The sequence below is a fragment of the Pavona decussata genome, unplaced genomic scaffold, assembly GCF_977016875.1.
Source record: "Pavona decussata unplaced genomic scaffold, jaPavDecu1.1 SCAFFOLD_254, whole genome shotgun sequence".
NCBI classification, from domain to species: domain Eukaryota; kingdom Metazoa; phylum Cnidaria; class Anthozoa; order Scleractinia; family Agariciidae; genus Pavona; species Pavona decussata.
In genome coordinates, this window is record NW_028145657.1 from 2,579,771 (window position 1) to 2,600,610 (window position 20,840).

At 39.4% G+C, this 20,840-nt stretch overlaps 1 protein-coding gene across 1 annotated transcript; it reads left to right on the top strand.

Annotated features, from left to right (window-relative positions):
* The first annotated feature begins 1,546 nt into the window (after positions 1-1,546).
* LOC146456574 (solute carrier family 15 member 4-like) lies at positions 1,547-12,102 on the top strand. Its single transcript, XM_085093078.1, has 5 exons — positions 1,547-1,649; positions 3,360-3,651; positions 4,267-4,952; positions 7,283-7,661; positions 9,694-12,102. Exons 2-5 carry the CDS (start codon positions 3,381-3,383, stop codon positions 10,017-10,019), a joined length of 1,662 nt encoding a protein of 553 aa, XP_084949204.1. The 5' UTR covers positions 1,547-1,649; positions 3,360-3,380; the 3' UTR covers positions 10,020-12,102.
* The last annotated feature ends 8,738 nt before the right edge of the window (positions 12,103-20,840 follow it).

The following is a 20,840-nucleotide window of genomic DNA, read 5'->3' on the forward strand; positions in this document are numbered from 1 at the left end:
TTCTCGTATTTTTGTTTCCAAAATGCGCTAGAACAGATCACAAGTTGTTTCTTTCAAGAATTGAGTTGATTTCGTTCCTCTCGTCATTCTTGAATTATTTGGCAGGTGATTGAAGGTCTTATTTCATCATTTTTAAGAAAAGATATCAAAAAACCCATGATGCTTCCCCTTTAATACTTTAATACTAGCAGGGGCAGAGGAGAATTATTTGATATTTTTCACCGGCGAGGGAGAACGAAGAGTCGAAAGAAGACTCAAAAAATCACAAGTGACTACAGAAAGGTTGGCTCAAATGTTTGGGGTAAGTCATAAGGCAGAAGCTTTAACTTTAGGGAGCTTAAGCAGCGACGACGGCAACGGCAGGGACAACGCCGCAAAACAATAGGTTAAATAGCTATAGGTTAAAAAAATAGGTTAAATTAGCAAAAACAGTCGCTCTGCACGTGCCGTCCTCTGCGATACAATAACGTGAAATGACCACATTTAAGGTTTTGTGGAGAACGTGAAGGCACGACGGTGAATTTTTTTTATTTTCCGGGCTTTCTTAACTTGTACACCACTCCTACCAATTTGATTCCTGGATAGTTCGCCATTTTTGTAAAAGTTGAGCGAGATAAAATAATCGCGAAGTAGCACAAATGAAATAAAGGTATATTTTCAGGTGACATTTTCGTTGCCGTTGCCGTCGTCGCTGCTTAAGCTCCCTAAAGTTAAAGCTTCTGCGTTATGACTTACCCCAATCATTTGTGCCAACCTTTCTGTAGTCACTTGTGATTTTTTGAGTCTTCTTTCGATTCTTTGTTCTCCCTCGCCGGTGAAAAATATCAAATAATTCTCCTCTGCCATTGCTGGTATTAAAGTATTAAGACTTATATTAAATATAAAAGTGAACGCGAACGCGATCGAAGCTAGCCCACGAACTATCAACTGCTTCAGAAAACATTGGGCGGGAAGCTGTTGTATCGTAATTTTTTTTTTTTTCATTTATTTTTTCTGGGTGAACGTCAGTTTCACTTCCGTTTGGAATCTCATTCTTAAAAAAAAGAAAATCAAAAATTCGATTTTTCGTTTTTTCAATGCCATACGAAAACGAATGCTATAGAAAAACAAAATACAAAAATGGAAGTTCGAATTCCGTTTTCCAATGTCGTAGGAAAACAAAAGACGAAAAACGGAAGTGGAAATTGGAATTCCGTTTTCCAAAGTCGTAAAAAAACGAAAAACGGAAATGGAAATTGGAATTCCGTTTTCCAAAGTCGTAAACAAACCAAAAACGAAAATAGAACTTTGAATTCCGTTTTTCAATGTTGTAGGAAAACGGAAAACAAAAATAAAAGTTGTATTTCATTTTTTCATGCCATAGAAAAACGGTTGGCACTAAGGTACACGCATTCCCTTCGATCTTCCTAAATAAGTCTGAAAACCTCGGTTATTTTTAATCAGGGATCAGCGTTAGTCGGCTTATTAACCGGGATTTCGTGACGAAACTGGCCAGGTCGCAAGGTTGTTGACATAGAACCGAGGCGTGACGGCTGTCACGATCACATGTCTTTATTGTCTACTCACATGATTTCCTAGAAGAAATTTTATATCTTTCGCGAATCTTCGGCAACAGAGATGGTATTTGGCCTATCGTTCCGGTTTTGAAGGTAAGGATTACAAAAAAAGCCTAATACCTTTACTGTTTAATTGTACAAGACAGTGCAAAATCGTACGTTCTAGGGATATGATGTCGAGATACATGTATTGTATGCTGATGAATGTCCAGCTGACGAGCTTGGAAAGGTTTCCCTGGTTTCCTACAAAGACCGGCCAAAGGCGGTTTTTGGAAATCATCCAAACTCATAAGTAACCATATACTTCTGAAAATAACACCTCAGTAGCACTTAAAACGGCACAGGCTCATGGAGTTTCTAAAATAGATGCAAATATATGGTTTGCTGATAGCAGTTCTTTTAAATCTTTTATACAATATGCAAAGTATGCAAGTTATCTTGCAAACCCGGTATACAAATCTTGCATCAAATTGGAGGGGGGCTCGAATGATTCCAAAAGTTAATACCTCAGAAAAGGCCTATGAACAAAACTTCAATCAGCGCATACTAAGGCAAACTCATGACCCCTTCTTAAGCTACCACTATATTGAGAGGTTCATTTAGGGAGAGATCAATGAAAGTCTGGCAGAAATCAATGACAATCTGACTGAGAACGAAGAGTATCTCCGTTTTCTCCATCACTTAGATTTTTTTTTTTTTTTGCTTAAAAAATTATAAATTGGAGATATCACCAGAAAACACAAGTCAACCAGTTTTGCCTCTACTGCTTATTTAGCAGGTACAGGTACCTGAGTAAATTATTGAAGCTGCGCACCCCAATAAATCAAGAAATGCTTGCTCTATAATTTGTGAGAGATCCCAGTACACAACCATTCTTCACTGGGAAGAGGAACCACAATTACATAAAAATTGCAGATGAATTGAGTCAAACAAAACAAGTTCTGCAAATGTTAAACAATGTTAATACGCATTAATTTTAGGAAGGGTCAATACTTGCAAATATCTTGGGGTCCTTTTAGACCACACCTTACCCTGGAAGGACCATATAGAGTATGTTGGCAATTAGATCTTGTCTAGTTTAGACATGCTATGTCAACGTGTGCGGTTCTTCGGAAAACTACTTGTCTATTGCTTTAAATATAATACTATAGTTTGCCATTGTTTGACTATTGCTTGTCTGTCTGGGACAGCTGTGTGTTGGGAGTAAGGCTTATTTGGACAAGTTAAACAGACGTGCCGCCTGTATTATTGAAGGTCGTTCTGTTGGTGCTGATGAATTAAAGACAACGCTCAGCCAGCCCAGCCTACAAGCGTGCAGGGAATATCTAAAGTGCGTCTTAGTCTATAAATGCTTTCATGGTATGGCACTATCGTACCTGCTTTCAGAGTTTAAGCATGCCTGCTAAATTCATACATGTAGCTACAGCACTAGAGGCTGTGACCTGCTGCATCTTCCACTCACTAAAACTGCTAAGTACCAGGGGAGTTTTAGAATAAATGGTGCTTGCATGTATAATGCTCTGCCTTAAAACATCAGGCAAACAGAAGCTCAGTGAATTTAAGATTAAGCTTAAATGCCAGTGCTACCATCGAAAAGCTATAATTATGTACAATGTATGTATGTTATGACCCAATATATGTAACCATTATGTATGTCTAGTCTATTTGTGTTTCCTGTAAATTATTGCTGTATCAGGGTTCCATTTAAACTAGCCTTGCTAAACTGAACACCCTGTATAGATATTGATTGAAATTGAAATTAAAAAAAAAATGTTCTAATATTGATTTGTTCTTTCTTTGTAGGAATGCTGCATCTGTTGTAACATGGCAACACAGCCTGGAGGTGAAGATGAAAGTGCTTCTCTGATCCCAGACAGCAGTAATCGTGATTCAGTTGATAATGGAGCTGTTGCTAGCACTGATCATCACTTCACAGGACGTGGACAGAAGCTCCTTGTCACACTGTGTATTCTTGTTACGGAGTTATGTGAGCGTTTAACTTTCTATGGACTGACAGCAAATTTAGTTTTATTTTGCAGTAGTGAGTTGGATCTTGAGCCACCTTGGCCATCAACGATTAATTACCTGTTTCAAGGTTGGTTCATTTTGTTTTGTATATTATACAGTCAACTCTGTAAGAGGACAGCACAGTAAGGTGGACACCGTTGTAGGTTTACACCATCAGGTTGGCTGGCCAAGGCAAAATTTAACTTGTCTGCGGCCAAACTCTCTGAGCCTGAGGATATCTCTCCATAGGTAGACAGATAGAGCTGATTAAGAGGACTGAGTGTCTGCCAAATAGAAAGAGTTGCCTTGTTATCTTCATATATACACTATTTAATTAAAAACAATTTTGGGGTGACTGATAAATAGAGAGCTACGTCATGTAGACTTTATATCATTATTGTACCTAGTGGTGTGTCAGCTCAGAATAATATTCAAGGCTTTGGGGCATAACCATCCTATGTCTTAACCAATCAGTGAGAGCATCACATTTCTAAAAGCCATCACAAGCAAGTAACATTTACTGGCAAGAGTAAATGAAATTTTACCACTGTCATTAAATACCAGATGTTCTTGTAACTAAATAAAAATGATCTTGCCTGTGACATGAAGTATAGAGTTGTTATTGTCGTTGTACTTTTTCATGTCAATACTGTAAATGCAATGGCTATCTATAACAATCCTGTTGGTGATCATTTCATTATAGGAACATGTTACCTCATTCCTTTGTTTGGAGGATGGTTGGCTGATGCTCACTTGGGTCGCTACAACACCATTTATGGCAGTTCACTGTTGTACGTTGTCGGAACTCTGTTACTTGCATCAGTTTCAATGAGAGATGAAATGCTTAAAACTTTTGACAGTAATATTGGTCATAACATGATAGCCAGATTGGTGTACTTTGTGATCGCTCTTGTGATGATTGCATTTGGCACTGGTGGAATCAAAGCCAATGTGTCGCCATTTGGTGCTGATCAGGTTCAACAGGATGGGCCAAGAGCTGTCCAAGCATTCTTTAACTGGTTTTACTGGTTTATTAACATTGGATCATTAATAGCTTTTACAGTTGTTGTTTGGGTGCAACAGAAGAATGTATTTTATGGTTACGCAATCACTGCTGGAACAATGCTTGTTGCAGTTATCACCTTTGTTTCTGGTCGTAACAAGTACTTGACCAAACCACCAGGCGGCAGCCAACTGACTGAAACTGCGAAGATAATTTATCATGCTATGAAAAATCAAAGTACTCCAAATGCTAAGATGTGGTTGGATAGAGCAAAGAGTAGTTTTGGAGGAAAGTATACTGATGCGAAAGTTGAAGATGTCAAGGCTTTGCTTAGAGTTATCCCAGTGTTTATTCTGTTCATTGTGTACTGGACAATCTATTCACAGGTAGGGCTGCTATTTCTAGAACATTGTTGCACTTCATCTGACTTACTAGCTTACTTAATCCTCTTCGTCCCCTGTGGGACATAAGGTAACAACAATATCTTTTCATTTAGCCCTGTTTTGCGCAGCATGTTGTGTCTCACCCCATGTGAGTTTTACCTGAACTGAGTTCAGTCATGACAGTTTGGCATCAGGTGGTTTTTGGCAGACCAAGTTTCCTTTTTCCAGGTGGTGTTTAGCGCAGGGCAACCTTAGGGATACGGGTCTGATCCATTCTTTATCTGGCCCCAGTTGTTCAAAGGCCGGATAACTTTATCCGCTGGATAAGGCGCTATTCAGGGTCTAAAATATTCTTCACATTAAATGTTGTCCAAGGTTTTCGTACACTCCCAAACTCTACTGTGGTTAGAGTGTGCATATTCGCTTGTACAAGAGGAAATACTGAAATCTTTGCACAGATTGAAACTGTCGGATAGTGACTTATCCACAGGATAAAGTTAGCCGGCCTTTGAACAACTGGAGCCTGACTTACAGGCTATTTTAATGGTTTCTGAAGGAGTGTGGGTCTATTGTTTCTAGTGATTAAATAACTATTATCCATTGGATAGAGTTGTTGTAATATTCATGTAGGTATACAAAATTGTTATAATTATCTGTTACATGTATTTATTTACTTTTAATAATTTTTTAATGATTTTTTTCGGGTTTTTATACCTTTGCCAATTTCAGAATTGCGATTCGGGTATGCCTTGCAGTGCTCTTCAGAATAGTTGATTTATCTGTTTTTACTGTCTCAGTGGAAACATTGTTACAGTAATGATCATCCGTAAAGGAACATGATTGATGACCTGACCTTGGACAACACAGATTGCAAAACCAGTCTAGATGAATGTATGTTAGGCCCAGGAATGTCCTCCAGATTTATAGTGACAGGGATGACCGAATGGAGGCAAAAATCAAAACCCAAAAAAAATCTGTGGACCACAAATTAATCCTCTGGACAAAAATCTCATGTTGAATTTCTGAGCCTTAATTTCCAGAAAGGAGTAAATGATATAACCCCCCCCCCCCCCCCCAAAGAAAAAATAAAGACATTAGAAATTGAAAAACAAGTTTGGTCATGGTACTTTATTTGCAGAACTACAAGGCAGGGTCCGAAATTGTGACTGACTGTTCGCCAATGTGACCAAAAATTAGGTGTTGGCGACCAGAAATTTAGAACTGGTCGCCAGCAGGCGACTAATCTGTCGTCCCATCGGCATTTGACACTCCAAGGTAAAAGGGCTTTTTCTAAAAGAAAACATAAAGCTGCCGTGGACAATTGTAGTAAGACGAAGCGACGATTTTACTATCGCAATATATTTACCTGGCGCCATATTGTTTTAGCGGCTTCTTCCAATACGGATATCGCAGGCGAAAACATGACCTGGCGAGATCCGGCAAGATCAAAAGCATCAGCGCTTAATCCTTATTTTTTGAATAGTGACAGGCCTGTGCAGTGGGGGACTGGTTTGGTTCTGGCACTAGCTTCTTGATCGTCATTGCGTTTTCGTTCCATTTCGGCAAAGAACAGATACTTTAATTGCACTCTTAGTTGAGTCTAGGTATAGAAAGAGGGCCCCCATGTGTTGAACATAGAACTTTTAAAATAGGATACCAGCATACTTCCAACTAAATGGAAATAATAAGAGAAAGAAATCCGAAGCCTTCCCAAGAACATTGGCAAACACGCTTTTTGAGATGTAGGACTCTGTTACCATTACACAGCTTTTGTGAGTCTCCTTTTATAGCTGTATGTATATTGTGTTAAATGATAAAATTTTGTTGAAAAGTTTAATTTTGGTGCTTTACTATAAATTAAGGTAAATTATACCCTGGCCAGAGAGATTGTTTTCTTTAGTTTGCGGCAAATTAAGAGGGGAAGCCGCGATCGTGGCGGGGCAAGCAAGAAACCAAAAAAAAAAAAAACACTTGCTTTTGGCGACCGAACCCTTTCATCTGGCGACCAAAATTTTTAGGTTAGTCGCCAGTTGGCTCCCTTAGGAAAAAGTTAATTTCGGACCCTGCAAGGCCGGGATACGTGGGCACTACCACTTGTACATGTAAATCTTCAGATTGTTTTGAATACCCCCAAAATCCCTACTTAAATCTTAAATCAAGTCACACCAAAAAATACTTGCCAAAATTTCCTACCCCCCAAAATCCTGGAATCGAAAATTACAGACCCCCAAAAAATCCTTCAATCATCCCTGTCACTTGAAATCCGGAGTACCCCCCACCCACCAGGCTGTTAGGTCTTCTTTTTTTAATGTTCAATTTCATTTCTGTACCAGATGCAGACCACATTCCTGATTCAAGCCACGTACATGAGACTGAAATTCCCCAGCTTCACTGTACCTGCTGCATCCCTGTCAATTTTTGATATTGTTGCTGTTCTTACATTCATTCCCATCATGGACCACATTGTATATCCCGTTCTTCAATACTGCGGCATCAGGTTCACTCCACTACGCAGGATTGGTGTAGGAATGATTCTTGCCACAGCATCTGTGGTAGTAGCAGGCGTGATTGAAATGAAGCGGAGGGATACAGGACATTTTCTCAATCAGACTGTTTTTGATGAAAATCGAAATGCTTCAACTCTTAATGTCTTTTGGCAAGTCCCCCAGTTTGCATTGATTGGATTAAGTGAGGTGTTAACTAGTATAACAGGTATGAGCAGTCAGCTTCCTGTTTTAATATTGAACTTTTTAACAAAGTGATGATGATGATGATGATGATGATGATGATGATGATGATGAGTAGTGACAGGTGACCTTGGTTGAACAAGAAAAGGGAGGTGGATCAGGAGATGAATCTTGGTTGCAATTCATGTTAAGAATACTGTAATTGCCCCTGGCAATACATTGTATTGTGTTTTTTTGGGGGGGGGGGAGCAGGGACGGCGCAGTGGTGAGAGCACTCGTTTCCCACCAGTGTGGCCCGAGTTCCATTCCAGGACTCGGAGTCATATGTGGGTTGAGTTTGTTGTTGGTTCTTGTCCTTGCTCCAAGAGGTTTTCTCCAGGTACTCTGGTTTTACCCTCTCCTCATTAACCAACACTTCTAAATTCCAATTCAATCTGGATTTGATTTATTTGATTTTTTTGATTTAATTGATAAATTTATTGGATGTGACATGAGTTATTTGTTGGTGTAACTTGTTATTTACCTGTAATTCCATTCTCATGATTCAGGGTCCGAAATTGCGCTTTCCTGGTTGCCAATGCGACTAAAAATTTCGCACTGGCGACCAGAATTTCACAACTAGTCGCCAGCGGGCGATTAACTCTTCATGCCACGATCATTGTACAAACAATAACTTTGATTTTCAGCCAAATCGATAAAAATGAAATTCAAAGCCGCCGGCCAATTGGTCACTTACTTTTTACCTTTCCACTGCTTTAATTGAAGTATAAAACCGATTTTCCTGTTATTATAAATCTATCACAACGCTTCACAGCTCGAGCAGTGCGAAGCTTCGCCGCCATGTTTTTTGAACGAGAAATGCTGCACAGTTGTGCCTTGGTGCGAACAACATGGCGATCCGTCGATCGTCTTGACAGAACGCGAAAGGAAAGATCGTTTACGGTTTTGAACATAGAGCAAAGAACCAACCAGCAGTTTTTCAATCGGGTACATTTCTTCTCCAGAAGGTAGAGACAAGAGAAGGTATAAAGTTGACTTGAAACATTTAGCACTCTTAAGAAACTGTGTACTCGATTTGTTCGTCGTGGTTTTTCAGTGGTAGGTGTATAAATCGCCATTGCGGCCCCAAACGCGTCCTCTTCGTTCTAATTCTTAAAATAAAAATTGGCGACCAGAATTTTCCATCTGGCAACCCAAAATTTTGGTTTGTGTTTGGCCTCGAAGGAAAAATTTTATTGACACTTTTTTTTCTGCTTTTTGGCGACCACATTTTTCCATATGGCGACTGAAAAAAAAATTTCAGTCGCCACTTGGCGCCTGCCTAAAAAAGTTAATTTCGGACCCTGTATCATATGATATACAGTCTGTTTCTTCAATGATAAAATTAATACAGTAACTATGTTTTCTACTGAAAGTCATTTCTGCCATACATGTATGGTTATGTCTTTAAAATTATCCTAAATCATATTGCATAATTATATATATGCCTTACAATAAAATGTTTTTTTTTTGTTTACCAGTAATAATATGTTTGCCATCACATGTCCTCTGTTTCATATGTAGTCATATATTTGACACATGTTTCAATTCATGGAAAAATACACTCTCCTTGAAATACATTTTTAGGAATTTTTCAAGTGTTCGTGTTTCTCCCAACTTTGAGGTGTTTGGAAATCAGATGAAAGATCTCTTTTGAATGTTTGACATAGCTTATCAAACCATTAAATAAGTGAAGGAGTGCACAGAATACAGCCCTAAGTCACTTTTGATGTAAGGTCAAATTCACCTTTTGATTCACAAGTGAAGACAAGGCAATTTGGAAGGAGAATCTAGCAATTTATCAGGTCTTTTTTCCAGGCACCCCTTCAAATAATAAAATTCTTTCAGAAATTCAAAGCCAAAGTTCACCATATTTTATTGTCTGTTTTATTGTCAATCCAACCCATTTTGAAAATCCAAAAAGTAATTCCTTCCAGTTTCTACTTGGCCTACTGGGCTTCCAGTATCGAGTTTAATTTCTTGTTGTATTAATGTTCTATTACTATTTTGATTCATAGGGTTGGAGTTCGCATACTCCCAGGCACCTAAATGTTTTAAAGGACTCGTGATGGGTGCTTTCCTTGTAACAAGTGGCCTTGGAAACTACGTTGCAAGTCTTCTTGTTCTTATAGTCCGGTCAGCAAGCAACGGCAGTTGGTATCCAAGCAAAAATCCAAATAAGGGAAACCTAGAATACTTCTTTTTCTTGTTAGCAGGACTGATGGTGGTTAATTTTGTTGTTTTTCTGTTTGTTGCTTCCTCGTATAAATACAAGACTACACCAAGAAAAGAAATTATCAGAGATAGTACTGATACTTTACAACCAACTGATGGTGATGTGTGATTGCAGAATTTTACTTGTAAATGAGATTTACAGCCTGCTAAATAAGTTGGAGTACAATTTCAATTTACAAGCTTGAAGATATCTATGAATGTTTGCAGTGCCAAGTTATATCTTGGTCAAGATGAAGTATAAATGTCTCCCAGTTATTCAAGGGGGATATTTAATATCCCCTCTTTTAGATTATCGTCCCTGAATTAGCCTTTGCATCAGTGTGCAACCAGTTGTAGCTTGTATAGGTTTAACAGAAGTGCAAGAACTTTGTGTTACAGTGTAGGTGTGGGCCCACAGCAAAATCGTGGGGCCAGGAGACCAAAGATGTTTCGGAACTGGAAAAGCATTAGGCCTTCTGTCCATTGTTTTCATTTGACAAACATAGCGGTGCAGGCACCCTCAACCTTTCCCATAGTATGCGACTGAGCAAGGAACTCAGCTTCTCAAAAAATCCCAAATGGTTAAATGGTTAAATCCCTGGCTAATAATTTTATTAGCCAGGGTAGTTCCCACAAAAAGCTATTGTCTTCTTAATCTTGTAAAGTTCTCAACATTTTAGCTTTCAAAATTATTAAAAATACAATATCTGGTAATGAACATTCTGTCATAAAAATGTCTTTTTGTGCCCGAAATGTTTTCAGGAGACTGAACGAATGCATTCCAGAGTGTTCCTTATTTTTGTGACGGTAGCACAGTGTAGTTAATGAATAATGCATCATCAGTAGCAAGTGCGAATGCCACTGAGAATCTTATTGGTCTGCAGGTTATTAAGTAGTTATTTTGAAGTTGTAGTTCTTAAATTATTTTATTACTAGAGCTATCTATCATGGTTTAATAGTTTGGTCTACATTTTTAGAAAATATGTTCCGGTATCTATGTCAAGATAAAGTACATAAAGAGGAATGTAATAGACAAGTATAGTTTTGGAACAGACGGAACAGTCCAGTGGCTGCCTAAATTAAGAAATAGGCGTGTAGAATTAGTCATGTGCGATAATAATTAACAAATACTACAATATATGAAAATGCTATTTTTTGGTTGCAGTTTTGATCACTGAGGAAATAGGTTCAATTTTATTGAAGCTTCAGAAATTATTTTTATTGCATGCGTCATAACATGCCTTGATCACATTAAGAGGTTACATAATTTGTATTAGGAAGGATTTTAATTCTTTAGGACTTGTTGAGGTAATAGAGAGACTTAGAAATACGTTAACGGTTAGCGGCGGAAATGACCACGTGACCATGTTTATCCTTCATTTGCCGTTCGTTGTTTTCAGTTTGTCAGTAAAATAATTTTTTTAGTATTGCGTTAGCTAAAGGGCCAGAATTGTTTTGCACTCTCATCTATATGTGACAATGTACTCATTTTCTCAAGACGAGAAACGTGCGTCTCACGTTTGTCATAAACGCGATTCTAAATCTCTCATAAAAATTTTTACGCTTCAAGGCTACCCAACAAAAACATTAAAGCAAAGTTGTTAAAATATTGTTACCTACAATCCTGCATCAGTTTATGGGCTTTTAAAAGCCAAATTTGAATAAACTAACACATTTTGATCTGTTCGGATTCTTCAGCTGAGAGCTGAGAACTCAAATTGCCGAAAATTTTAGGCCGGAACGAAATTTTATTCCTCGAATTTACGAGCTGCTGTTGGATTGTAAGTTTATGGTGAGCTTTTTCGTGATAATTTAATCCGAATTTCTGAGGGGGGTAATTTCTTTCCGAACAAATTTCACCGAAACGAAACGTTGGGTGGCTTTGACAAGAGTTCAAAACCCCATCTTACTGTATATAAAACTTTTAAAATTGGTTTCTTATATAGTTTTTGTTTGATTTACGCGGAAGACAATGAATATTTTTAAATTTGAATTGTGGTTCAGTTTGTACACTTGCGAATGGGTTTTTAATGTACTTTAGTTCAGTATTCTCCAGGAGAGGATTTAATAAATGAAAATTAATTCATATGTTTAACAGACTGGTCAACCACTATAATTTTATATATTGAATTTGAATGTCGATCCAGATGTTCACTGTTGTTGTAAACAATATTTTAATTTTCACTTTATGAATAAATGAGAAAAGGAATGTTGTCAATAGACCCTTTTCTTGTTTCCATAAATTACATTAGACTCTCGGTCGCCTTATAGAACAAGTCAAGAGAAACAAAAATCCGTGTAAAACAAAGTGGGAGGTCAAGATGGCCAGTTTAGGCCAGATCAGGGTGGAGTCATGTTCGACCACGCGCCAAGGACGCCTGGGAACGAGGCTGGATACGCCCTTGATGGGCTGGACTCTGTTGTGCAGTGTGTGGTGCAAGAAATAGCACTTGTTCGTTGTAACTAATTTAAACGTTGCATACCCTGTTTCCGCGTGTTTTTAATATACGCCACAATAAGAATAGGCTCCTACGCAGCCGTTTTTAGGCTCGTCACGCAACGCTCCTCCGGGAGGAGCGTTGCGTGACGAGCCTAAAAACGGCTGCGTAGGAGACTACATGTACAATAAGAGTTGATGATGTGTCAATCTACTTCATATGTTGTTTTTCGATCGTACAATGTTATTTGCTTTTACTCCACCATTAGCAATAATATTGTTTTGCCCCATAATAAGTCAAAACTCGTCAAACGAAAAAAATATGATAAGGTTTGTACTTTAATTTATTTATTTCGCGGATGGTTGTCTTCAATATTCACGTGACTTGACTTACAATCACATCGCGTGACACTTACCCAGAGGTTTTTTTACCTTCTTTTTCGCGGCTCTGTTTTTGAATGAGAAAATAGGAAGAAAACCTCTAGGACCAAGCTACCTGACTGTAATGCGAAATGGACATCGCATGACGCGAATAGGATACTGCAAGAAAGAATAGTCGCGTAACGTGAATCAGATAGCGTGACATCGCAATCGCGTGACTCGAATAGGATATCTAGACCTCAAATAGAAGATCAGAGAAGACGTTCAGGTGTGTAAAAGACTCGGCATCTCTCAACGTCTTGTCACATGTCACTTGTCAAATTTAGAGTTTCCTATGTAGCGTCACCCCACGAGGCTTGGGTGGGGAGGTGCCACGGGAACCACAAAACCTGACCCCACCGGTGCCAGGCCAGGAAGATGTTGACAAAATGGCTTGGATAGTGACCTAAATTTTCGCCGATTGTCTATGATTAACTCGAATCAATTTTTTAAAAAAAAAAAGACAGCGTCTTGAATTTATGAAAAGCCCATACCCCCTCCTCGTTCGCGCGCTCAGCGATCATGTGACTGGAGTTCAAGAAACCGCGAGATCCTGTTTCTTCATGAATAACTTTGCCGAGCGGGTCACTTAAGCATTGCCGGGAGCTCAGGCGGTGTGAAAATTTACACCTGCACCTTTCGGCAAAACAAAGATACTTCACAGTTTGTATCTGGAAAAAGTAACAACAATGTTTATTTCTTGTTCAGTGACACGCCAGGAACACTGATTATTAAAGATACAATTATGGATTTCACGGCACCCGCGATGAGGGAGGCTAGTCTTGTAGAAATTGTAAATGGAGGACACGTGATTATTGATAAGAACTCGTCTATACTGTGTCCAGTGGGAAGCAGGTTATGTGTATATGGAAGCATCACCAGATCTCTGCAGACTGTGGACAGCTGTGCTTTGGTTGTTAAGATGTATAGCATATATTGTGAACGTTGCCCAAACGGCTTCTACCCGGGGGGGGGGGGGGGGTACTCCTCGGAATTCTTGGTGGGGGTGTGCCGCCCGGGTCTTCAAATCCCGACTCTATTTCAGACCTAATCATGCCATTTTCCACACCCGTTTTCAGACCTGACCTCTAAAATTCACACCCGTTTTCAGACCTGATAATTATGCATCAGTGCCGAACGGAAGTTGACGCAAGGAGTTAGAGTAAGCTGGAATGACATAGTTTATCTATTTCTTTTTCTCGCTATCAGTTAGTCGTTCCAGTTACGTACTGAGAAGAAAAATATGTTTGTAAGCTTTCGTAAATGTTCCCCGCCCCAAAAACCCGACCCGATTTCAGACCGTAATTATCAAAATCTATACCCTATTTCAGACCAATACGGCTCAAAAACCATACCCTTTGGGGCGGCACATACCTATATACCTTATATAGGGGAGTACCCCCCTCCCCCCCCCGGGGGCTTCTACAGTTTGCAACGCGGACTAGCCAACGGTACTCGGGCGAAGAAAGATTTTGAATGTCTTTCTTGTCCCTTTGGAGCAGATTGCTCCAAAAATAATATTGTGAATCATCCTCAATTTTAGGGCACACTGGTAAAACAAGATCCTCCAACGCTTCAATTTTACATCTGTCCTCCTGACTATTGTGATACGCCTAATAGTCCAGTCATTTTATGAAGAAAATTCGGTCAACCTGCCACTAATTGCAACAGAAGGTATTCCAACGGTTTTAGACTCAGAAATGTATCCTTAATAACATACCAAAAGTCCCAAAAAATCCCATTTGGGGAAGTTACCAAAAAACGGGATTGATTACGAAGCTCTGAGAACCGTTTTACGACGGCATGGGAACGAGGCTGGCTTATGCATTTTTTATATCGCGCGTGTAAAGATCTTAAACTTAATAAAATGCAATGAAATTTCGTGTTTAAATGTTCAATTTAATGTGTTCCTAATACTTTAAGTAACAGAAGATATTGTTTTGGTGAAGAAAAGAAAAGCTGTATTAGCGAAACGCTTAAGGTGATTCCATTGAATTGCATTGCGCATCCTTGCTGCGCATAATTTTTCGCGTCATTTAGCGCGCGCACGAGCGCCCGCACGCAGTACATTACGGGATTTCCTTGAGGTTAAGCTCGGGAGGAAAATAAATGTTCCTTTTCTCCTAAACGAGCACGGTAACCCCTATTTTTTAATGCATTAATTTAAATGTCATACGGTTGACCACTATATATCGCGATTTAAAGAAAAGTTTAATACTCTACCGTTGAGATATTTTTATTTGAATGCTTTAAAAAGCACGTATTTAGGTAGTGCTGCTTACGTACACACGCAGCAAAATCTTTAATTTCTTTCATAATCTTAATTCCAGTTCAATGAAAATAGTTTGTTGTGTAAGATTAAAGTAAATTTTGTTGAACTGCTTCGATATTTTAATGCAAGAAATTAATTTTTCTAGAAATGATAGTTCCCTTTTCTGATTGCTAGCGTTCCTTATAAAAACCTCGTGGGTCATCTATTTACTATAATAGCCATCCAGGTTCCACAAAAACGAGCACGGTGACCCCCTTTTTTTCATTGCATTTTTGTAATGCTCATAACATAGTCATGAACTGGACCAAGTCTTAGACAATTTTAAATACTCCTTCTTTTTCGGCGGAATCACCTTAATATGGTCTTAATATATTGGTGAAACTTTTAATTTTGCTTTTTTGGGTAGAGTGTTGTTTTGTTTTGTTTTTGTTTTCAAGTTTACACTTGCCGAATTGATTTCGTTTATGCTAAAAAAATTAATTTAATTTAAATATTTTGAACATTATTGTGGGAAAATAAAACGTTGCGGGTTCACTAGAAATAAAACGTTGCGGGTTCACTAGAAGTCGGTCTTCAGGTCTTGCAGGAGCTGGCGCCTTCGCGGTTACACATGTACATTTGTGAGTGTTTGTGCTTGCCTTGCACGTTTGTAATATTTCCGTCGAGAAAAATGGCTAGAAGACGTGATTCTGCAATATTCAGTTCTGGTAAGACACACTCAAGAGTACCTACAATATTCTTTAGTTCTTATGACAGTAAATTGAATTAAGTGCACTTTTCGATCAATCCTTCTTCACACTAAACATGCGTCTTCGGAAAGAGTCGACCTGTATTAGTAAATAAAACATGCACAAACACCGAGATCATTGCAAAGGATACAGACGCGTAAAGCCGATTAATTGCGATTCTTTAGAAAAAGACATTGTACACTTGCGGAATATTTTCAATCAGATTTCTGGTGTTTATGCGGCGGAAAAACATGCAAGAACACATCACGTGTCCAGTGTACGAGATTCTGATGTCAAATATTCTTACAAAGCATTTTCGTAAAAACAAAGTAATTTGATAAACATTTCTCAATTAAAAACTTTAGATATCAAAGCCATTAGTTAACTACAACAAGTTAGGGGTTGCAGCTGTGCTGAAAAGCGCCCAGCCACCACGTTTTATTTTCCCGTACAATTTGTGGTCAGTAATCATTTTTCCCGCGAAACTCCCAACCGGATTGAATTCCGCGGGAAATTGCATACAGACAAATATAAATAGAAAAATTAGAAAGAAGCAGTACGACTTCTTGCATAATCATGTCGTTAAACCTGTGCTTAGCTAAATTGTCTGCCCCAAAAAATAAATTTCTGATTGTTTGTTTTTTTCTTTTTGGTTTGTTTTTGTTTTTTTACACAAATTTTTTTCGAAAAACATAATATTTTCTAGCATATTTCATTGAACAAAAATTGCATCGAAAACCGCGACAAGGTCTATTAAGTATGCTTGGTATATTCCAAGTTGCATCCTAATTATTTTTTAGACCATCAAGAATCCTAAAATGGATGACGAAATCACTTGCGCAATTTGCCAAAAATCACTTGATAACGTAAAAGACGTCGTAACTCTTCGTGAGAAGGGAAGGGAGGGTATTAACCGGGCAAGCACAGAGCGCTATGACATCATTCAACCTGCTACGGTCAAAAGGTACACCAAACATACCGCCCAACATGCTGCCACCCAACTTACATCACCAGAGCTAAGAAACAGGAGAGTACCATTTCACAATTATCAAGTAGCCGCCGCTCTTTTGATCGCAAGACTGAAAAGTCCTTCAACTTTAAAACTGACTGTTTATTCTGTGAAACGAAAGTTGATTTCGAGGAACCTGAAAAGAGAAGACAAGGGGGTGTGTTCAGGGTGACAACCCTCGAAACTAAAGATACTGTGTAACAATCCTGTTCCGAAAGGAAAAATGAGTGGGCAGAAGTAGTACATGTTCATGATTTGCCAGCGGCCGATGCCATTTATCATCAGGCGTGCAGCGTGAACTTCAGGACCAAAATGCTATTTGCCTCAGAACATCCTGGTCTTAAAAAAAAAAATTGGACGAATTTTACGAAAACCCGTCAAATCAGGTGCGTACCCATGGGAGGGTTCCAGGGGTTCCGGAACCCCCCTAAACGAAACCAGCTTTTGCACGCAGTTATAGAAAAGGAGGCTGCCGATACAAAGAAAACAACGCTTTTGAGTCTACACGATGGGTCGAAAGGCATGAAGCATACGAGGTATTTTTTGACACGTTACCTTCTATCGTCAAGACACTTGAGGACATCTCCCATGGACGACTGTTCCAAAACCAGTACAGCAACACTCCATGGAACTGGAATGGTGAGAGTCGAAATAAAGCGAGTTCGCTTTTAAATGCCGTATTGAGGTTTTCCTTTCTCATCACTCAAGTTACTGCTATGAAGTACTTATTGTTCGTAAAGCCCCTGAGCATTAGGCTACAGAAACACGACATTGATCTGTACGAGGCATACCGCAAAGTTGATAACCTCAAAGGCGACCTCAAGCTATCCTGAGAGCAGATTGGCACCCAGTTTTAACAATGGCTTGAGACAGCTGCTACTCTTGCAAGAAAAGTCGGCATCGAACCCTCTATTCCAAGGCCGACAGGAGCATCGCAGTAACGTGCGTGGGACGTGGAGGCAACGACGCCCGAAGAGTATTTCAAGAGGGCCCTTGCAATTCCCTTGCTAGATCACTTAGCTACCCAGAAGGACTACTGTCTCGATCAGCTCAAAGATGCACTTCAGTTTTATCGCCTCAGGTCACCGACTTTGAACTCCTCCGTTGCGCCGAAAATAGCTGCAATCTTCACTACACAACGTGGTTAAAGCTCTGGCTAAATGCGAACATGATTTCTATCCCAACACTCACAAGTTGTTACGAATCCTCTGCACGCTAGTAACCTCTTCAGAATGCCAATCTTTTAGTACTCTACGCCGATTGTAGGCTTACTTACAGGCAACTATGTATAGTGAACGAGAGTTTTTCCTTGCTCTCATAAACATCCAGTATGACCAGGATGTTGACGTTGATGTTGTCATTGAAATCTTGCTCAAAAACACCCGCGATGCGTGTTTCTCGCTGACCTTCTGTCTACTGATTGAGAAATAATAACAGAATCCTAAAAAAAAAACTGTAAAAGAGCAGAACGTACTAGTTGACATGTCAAGAAATGCTTCTTCTAGTGACACGCGTATGCCTTATGAACGGCTGTATAATTGAACTTCCTTGAGTGACAGATTTCCGACGAGTTAGAAATTGAAACGTGCGTACGTACGTGTGAAATTTTCCTAGATAGTATTGCGAAAGCCTATTTTATTTTTGTCACACATATCTTGTTTATCAGTATCATTGAAAACGAGTTGTACCTAGTAGCTGGGTACTGTTGGACGATAATGAAATGTTATAGGATTTCTTTAGTACAGACCTTTCTGAGTGAAAATTTGAAATACTGTATGGCTTTGAGCTTAATTGAGCTTACACACGTATTAAGTAAAGTTATTTACAAGGTGAAAGTTCACAGAAGTATCTGAAGTAAAATTGATGAAATTTGGATGAATTGAGTGCATTTCTGGAGATAAATAAGCAGAATAAAACCAACTTCTGTTTTTTAGCCTCGTTTCCATGTTGCACCAAATCGGGAGTTATTAGTCATTAAAATTTTGACATGTTCCCGTGCTTGGATCCTTTGGGACTTTTAGTATGTTTATCTAGATACCATTCCTTAATGATTGGCGAAGAGAAACCTTCTGTTGCAATTAGTGGCAGGTCCAGCCACAAAATGAATATAATGATCCTACGCCCTTAGTCTACAATGGTTGCCATGGAAACCGTTCTGGTGTTCTCTGCGGGGCATGCATCGAGGGATATAGTGTGTCTCTGTTTTCCACTGAGTGTAGGCGCAACGAAAATTGTCATGATGCGTGGTTTTGGCCAGCGGCATTCTTGTACTCACTGTTCGTGGCCATTTTCCTTGTAACCAAGCCTCCGATCGTTCCTATTTTGAATCGAAGTCACATATCTTATGGTTTAAAAAGGTGGATAGCGAAGAAAACGCAAACGAAAACAGGTCAGAAGATATTCTGAGAGACAATCATAATTAAAGGTCGGCAGATGAAGGGTATCTAAAAGTCGTCTTTTACTTTTACCAAGTTGCAAATCTACTTTTTACAAGTACAACAGGACAAACAATTCGAGGCCACTTTTTAGTTCCCGTTCTGAGCATTTTTAATTTCCAGGTGCGCACTTCTTCTAGTGGCTTTGGTTGTCCATTTCCTGGTCTAACCGTGGTCACTAAAGAGCTGTTTTCAGTATTCGGTGTCTTTGCTGTTGTGCTCTTCGTTTTCTTGATTTACGGTGCTAGGCACTTACGACAATCCCAGCATCCTTCGCTTGCGCCTCATTTAGCCGCAGCGACAGAAGTCGTGCTCCTTGGATACGCGACCTTAGCAACCAGCGCGTTTAAGCTACTAACAGTTGCGCGGGTGGGGACTGGAAAGGAGCTTCGTTTATTCTTTGATGGTAACATCGTGTTTTTCACGTAGTGGCAATATGTTTTACTCGCTCTCGTCATCGTCTACGTCATTCCATTTGTTGGCCTTCTGTTCTGGGGAGCGAGTTGGCTGAACGAAAAATGCATCACAGCGCGGGAGTTTCTTATTGCTACTGTAGTACCCCTTCCTTTCTTGTTATACTGGGCCATTTGGAGAAGGAAGCGGGACCGTAGCGCAAACTCACATGAAAATCCGCAAGAGAGTGAGGAGTGTGTGGCAGTAGTGAAAGTCCTTTACGGGCCGTTTCGGGCGCCAACCGGTGAGCATGCGCAGGGAGGGACGCTTTACTGGGAAAGCATCCTGATTGGTCGACGTCTGATACTTATTATTCTCTATGCATTTATCAACAATGCAAGTTTACGTCTGCTGATGTTGACAATGGTTTGCGTTTTTGCTGCTGTCCATCACATTATGTGTAATCCTTATAAGGATAACAAAGCTAACAAATTAGAAACAGTTTCCCTGATCACTCTGATCATCTTCGGTCTGTTTAATACTGTACAAGCTACCTTTATAACTTCAGGCGTGCGTTTCTGGGGTCCAATCAGAACATATCTCGTCGTGTTAGGTTGGATTCAAGCTTGCCTATTACTACTACTACCGCTGACTTTAATCATCGCAGTAACCTTTGCCGTTTTATCTCAAGTTGTTCGCGTTCTTGTAGAGTCAGCCGTGCTCTTTCGCAAACATTTTCGCAAAATCAAACGGAGGAAGAGTTCTTTGGTGATTTCCAGGAAAAAATCTTTTGAGAATTCCAAGAAAGAATCCCTTTTTCTCGACGCTGAACTTATCGACTACCCGGATGTCGGATTTGCGCGTGAAATGGATGGAGGTTTATCCCGCCAAGGGCAGGGCATGGTTCATGATATTAATGGCGACGATGAAAAAGAATGGCACTGAAATTCACAAGTCAATTTGGGTAACACATTTCGACTTTCAAGACACGCAAAAGCAACATCTAGTAATAACGTATATTTCCTCAAGCAAGCATCTTGGATACAAATTTTAAATTTCGTGTGATAAGGTGGCTTCAGAGGTTTTGGATCTTAATAGAGAGATTAAGCACCACGTTTACGACAAACGGCAAACGTGAGATTTGCGTTTATGTTTTCTTGAAAATATGAGTACGTAGATGAAAATAGTACAAGATAATTCTGCCCTTTAATTTTAACGCAAAAACACTCAATTTTTCTGAGAAACTGAAAACAGCGA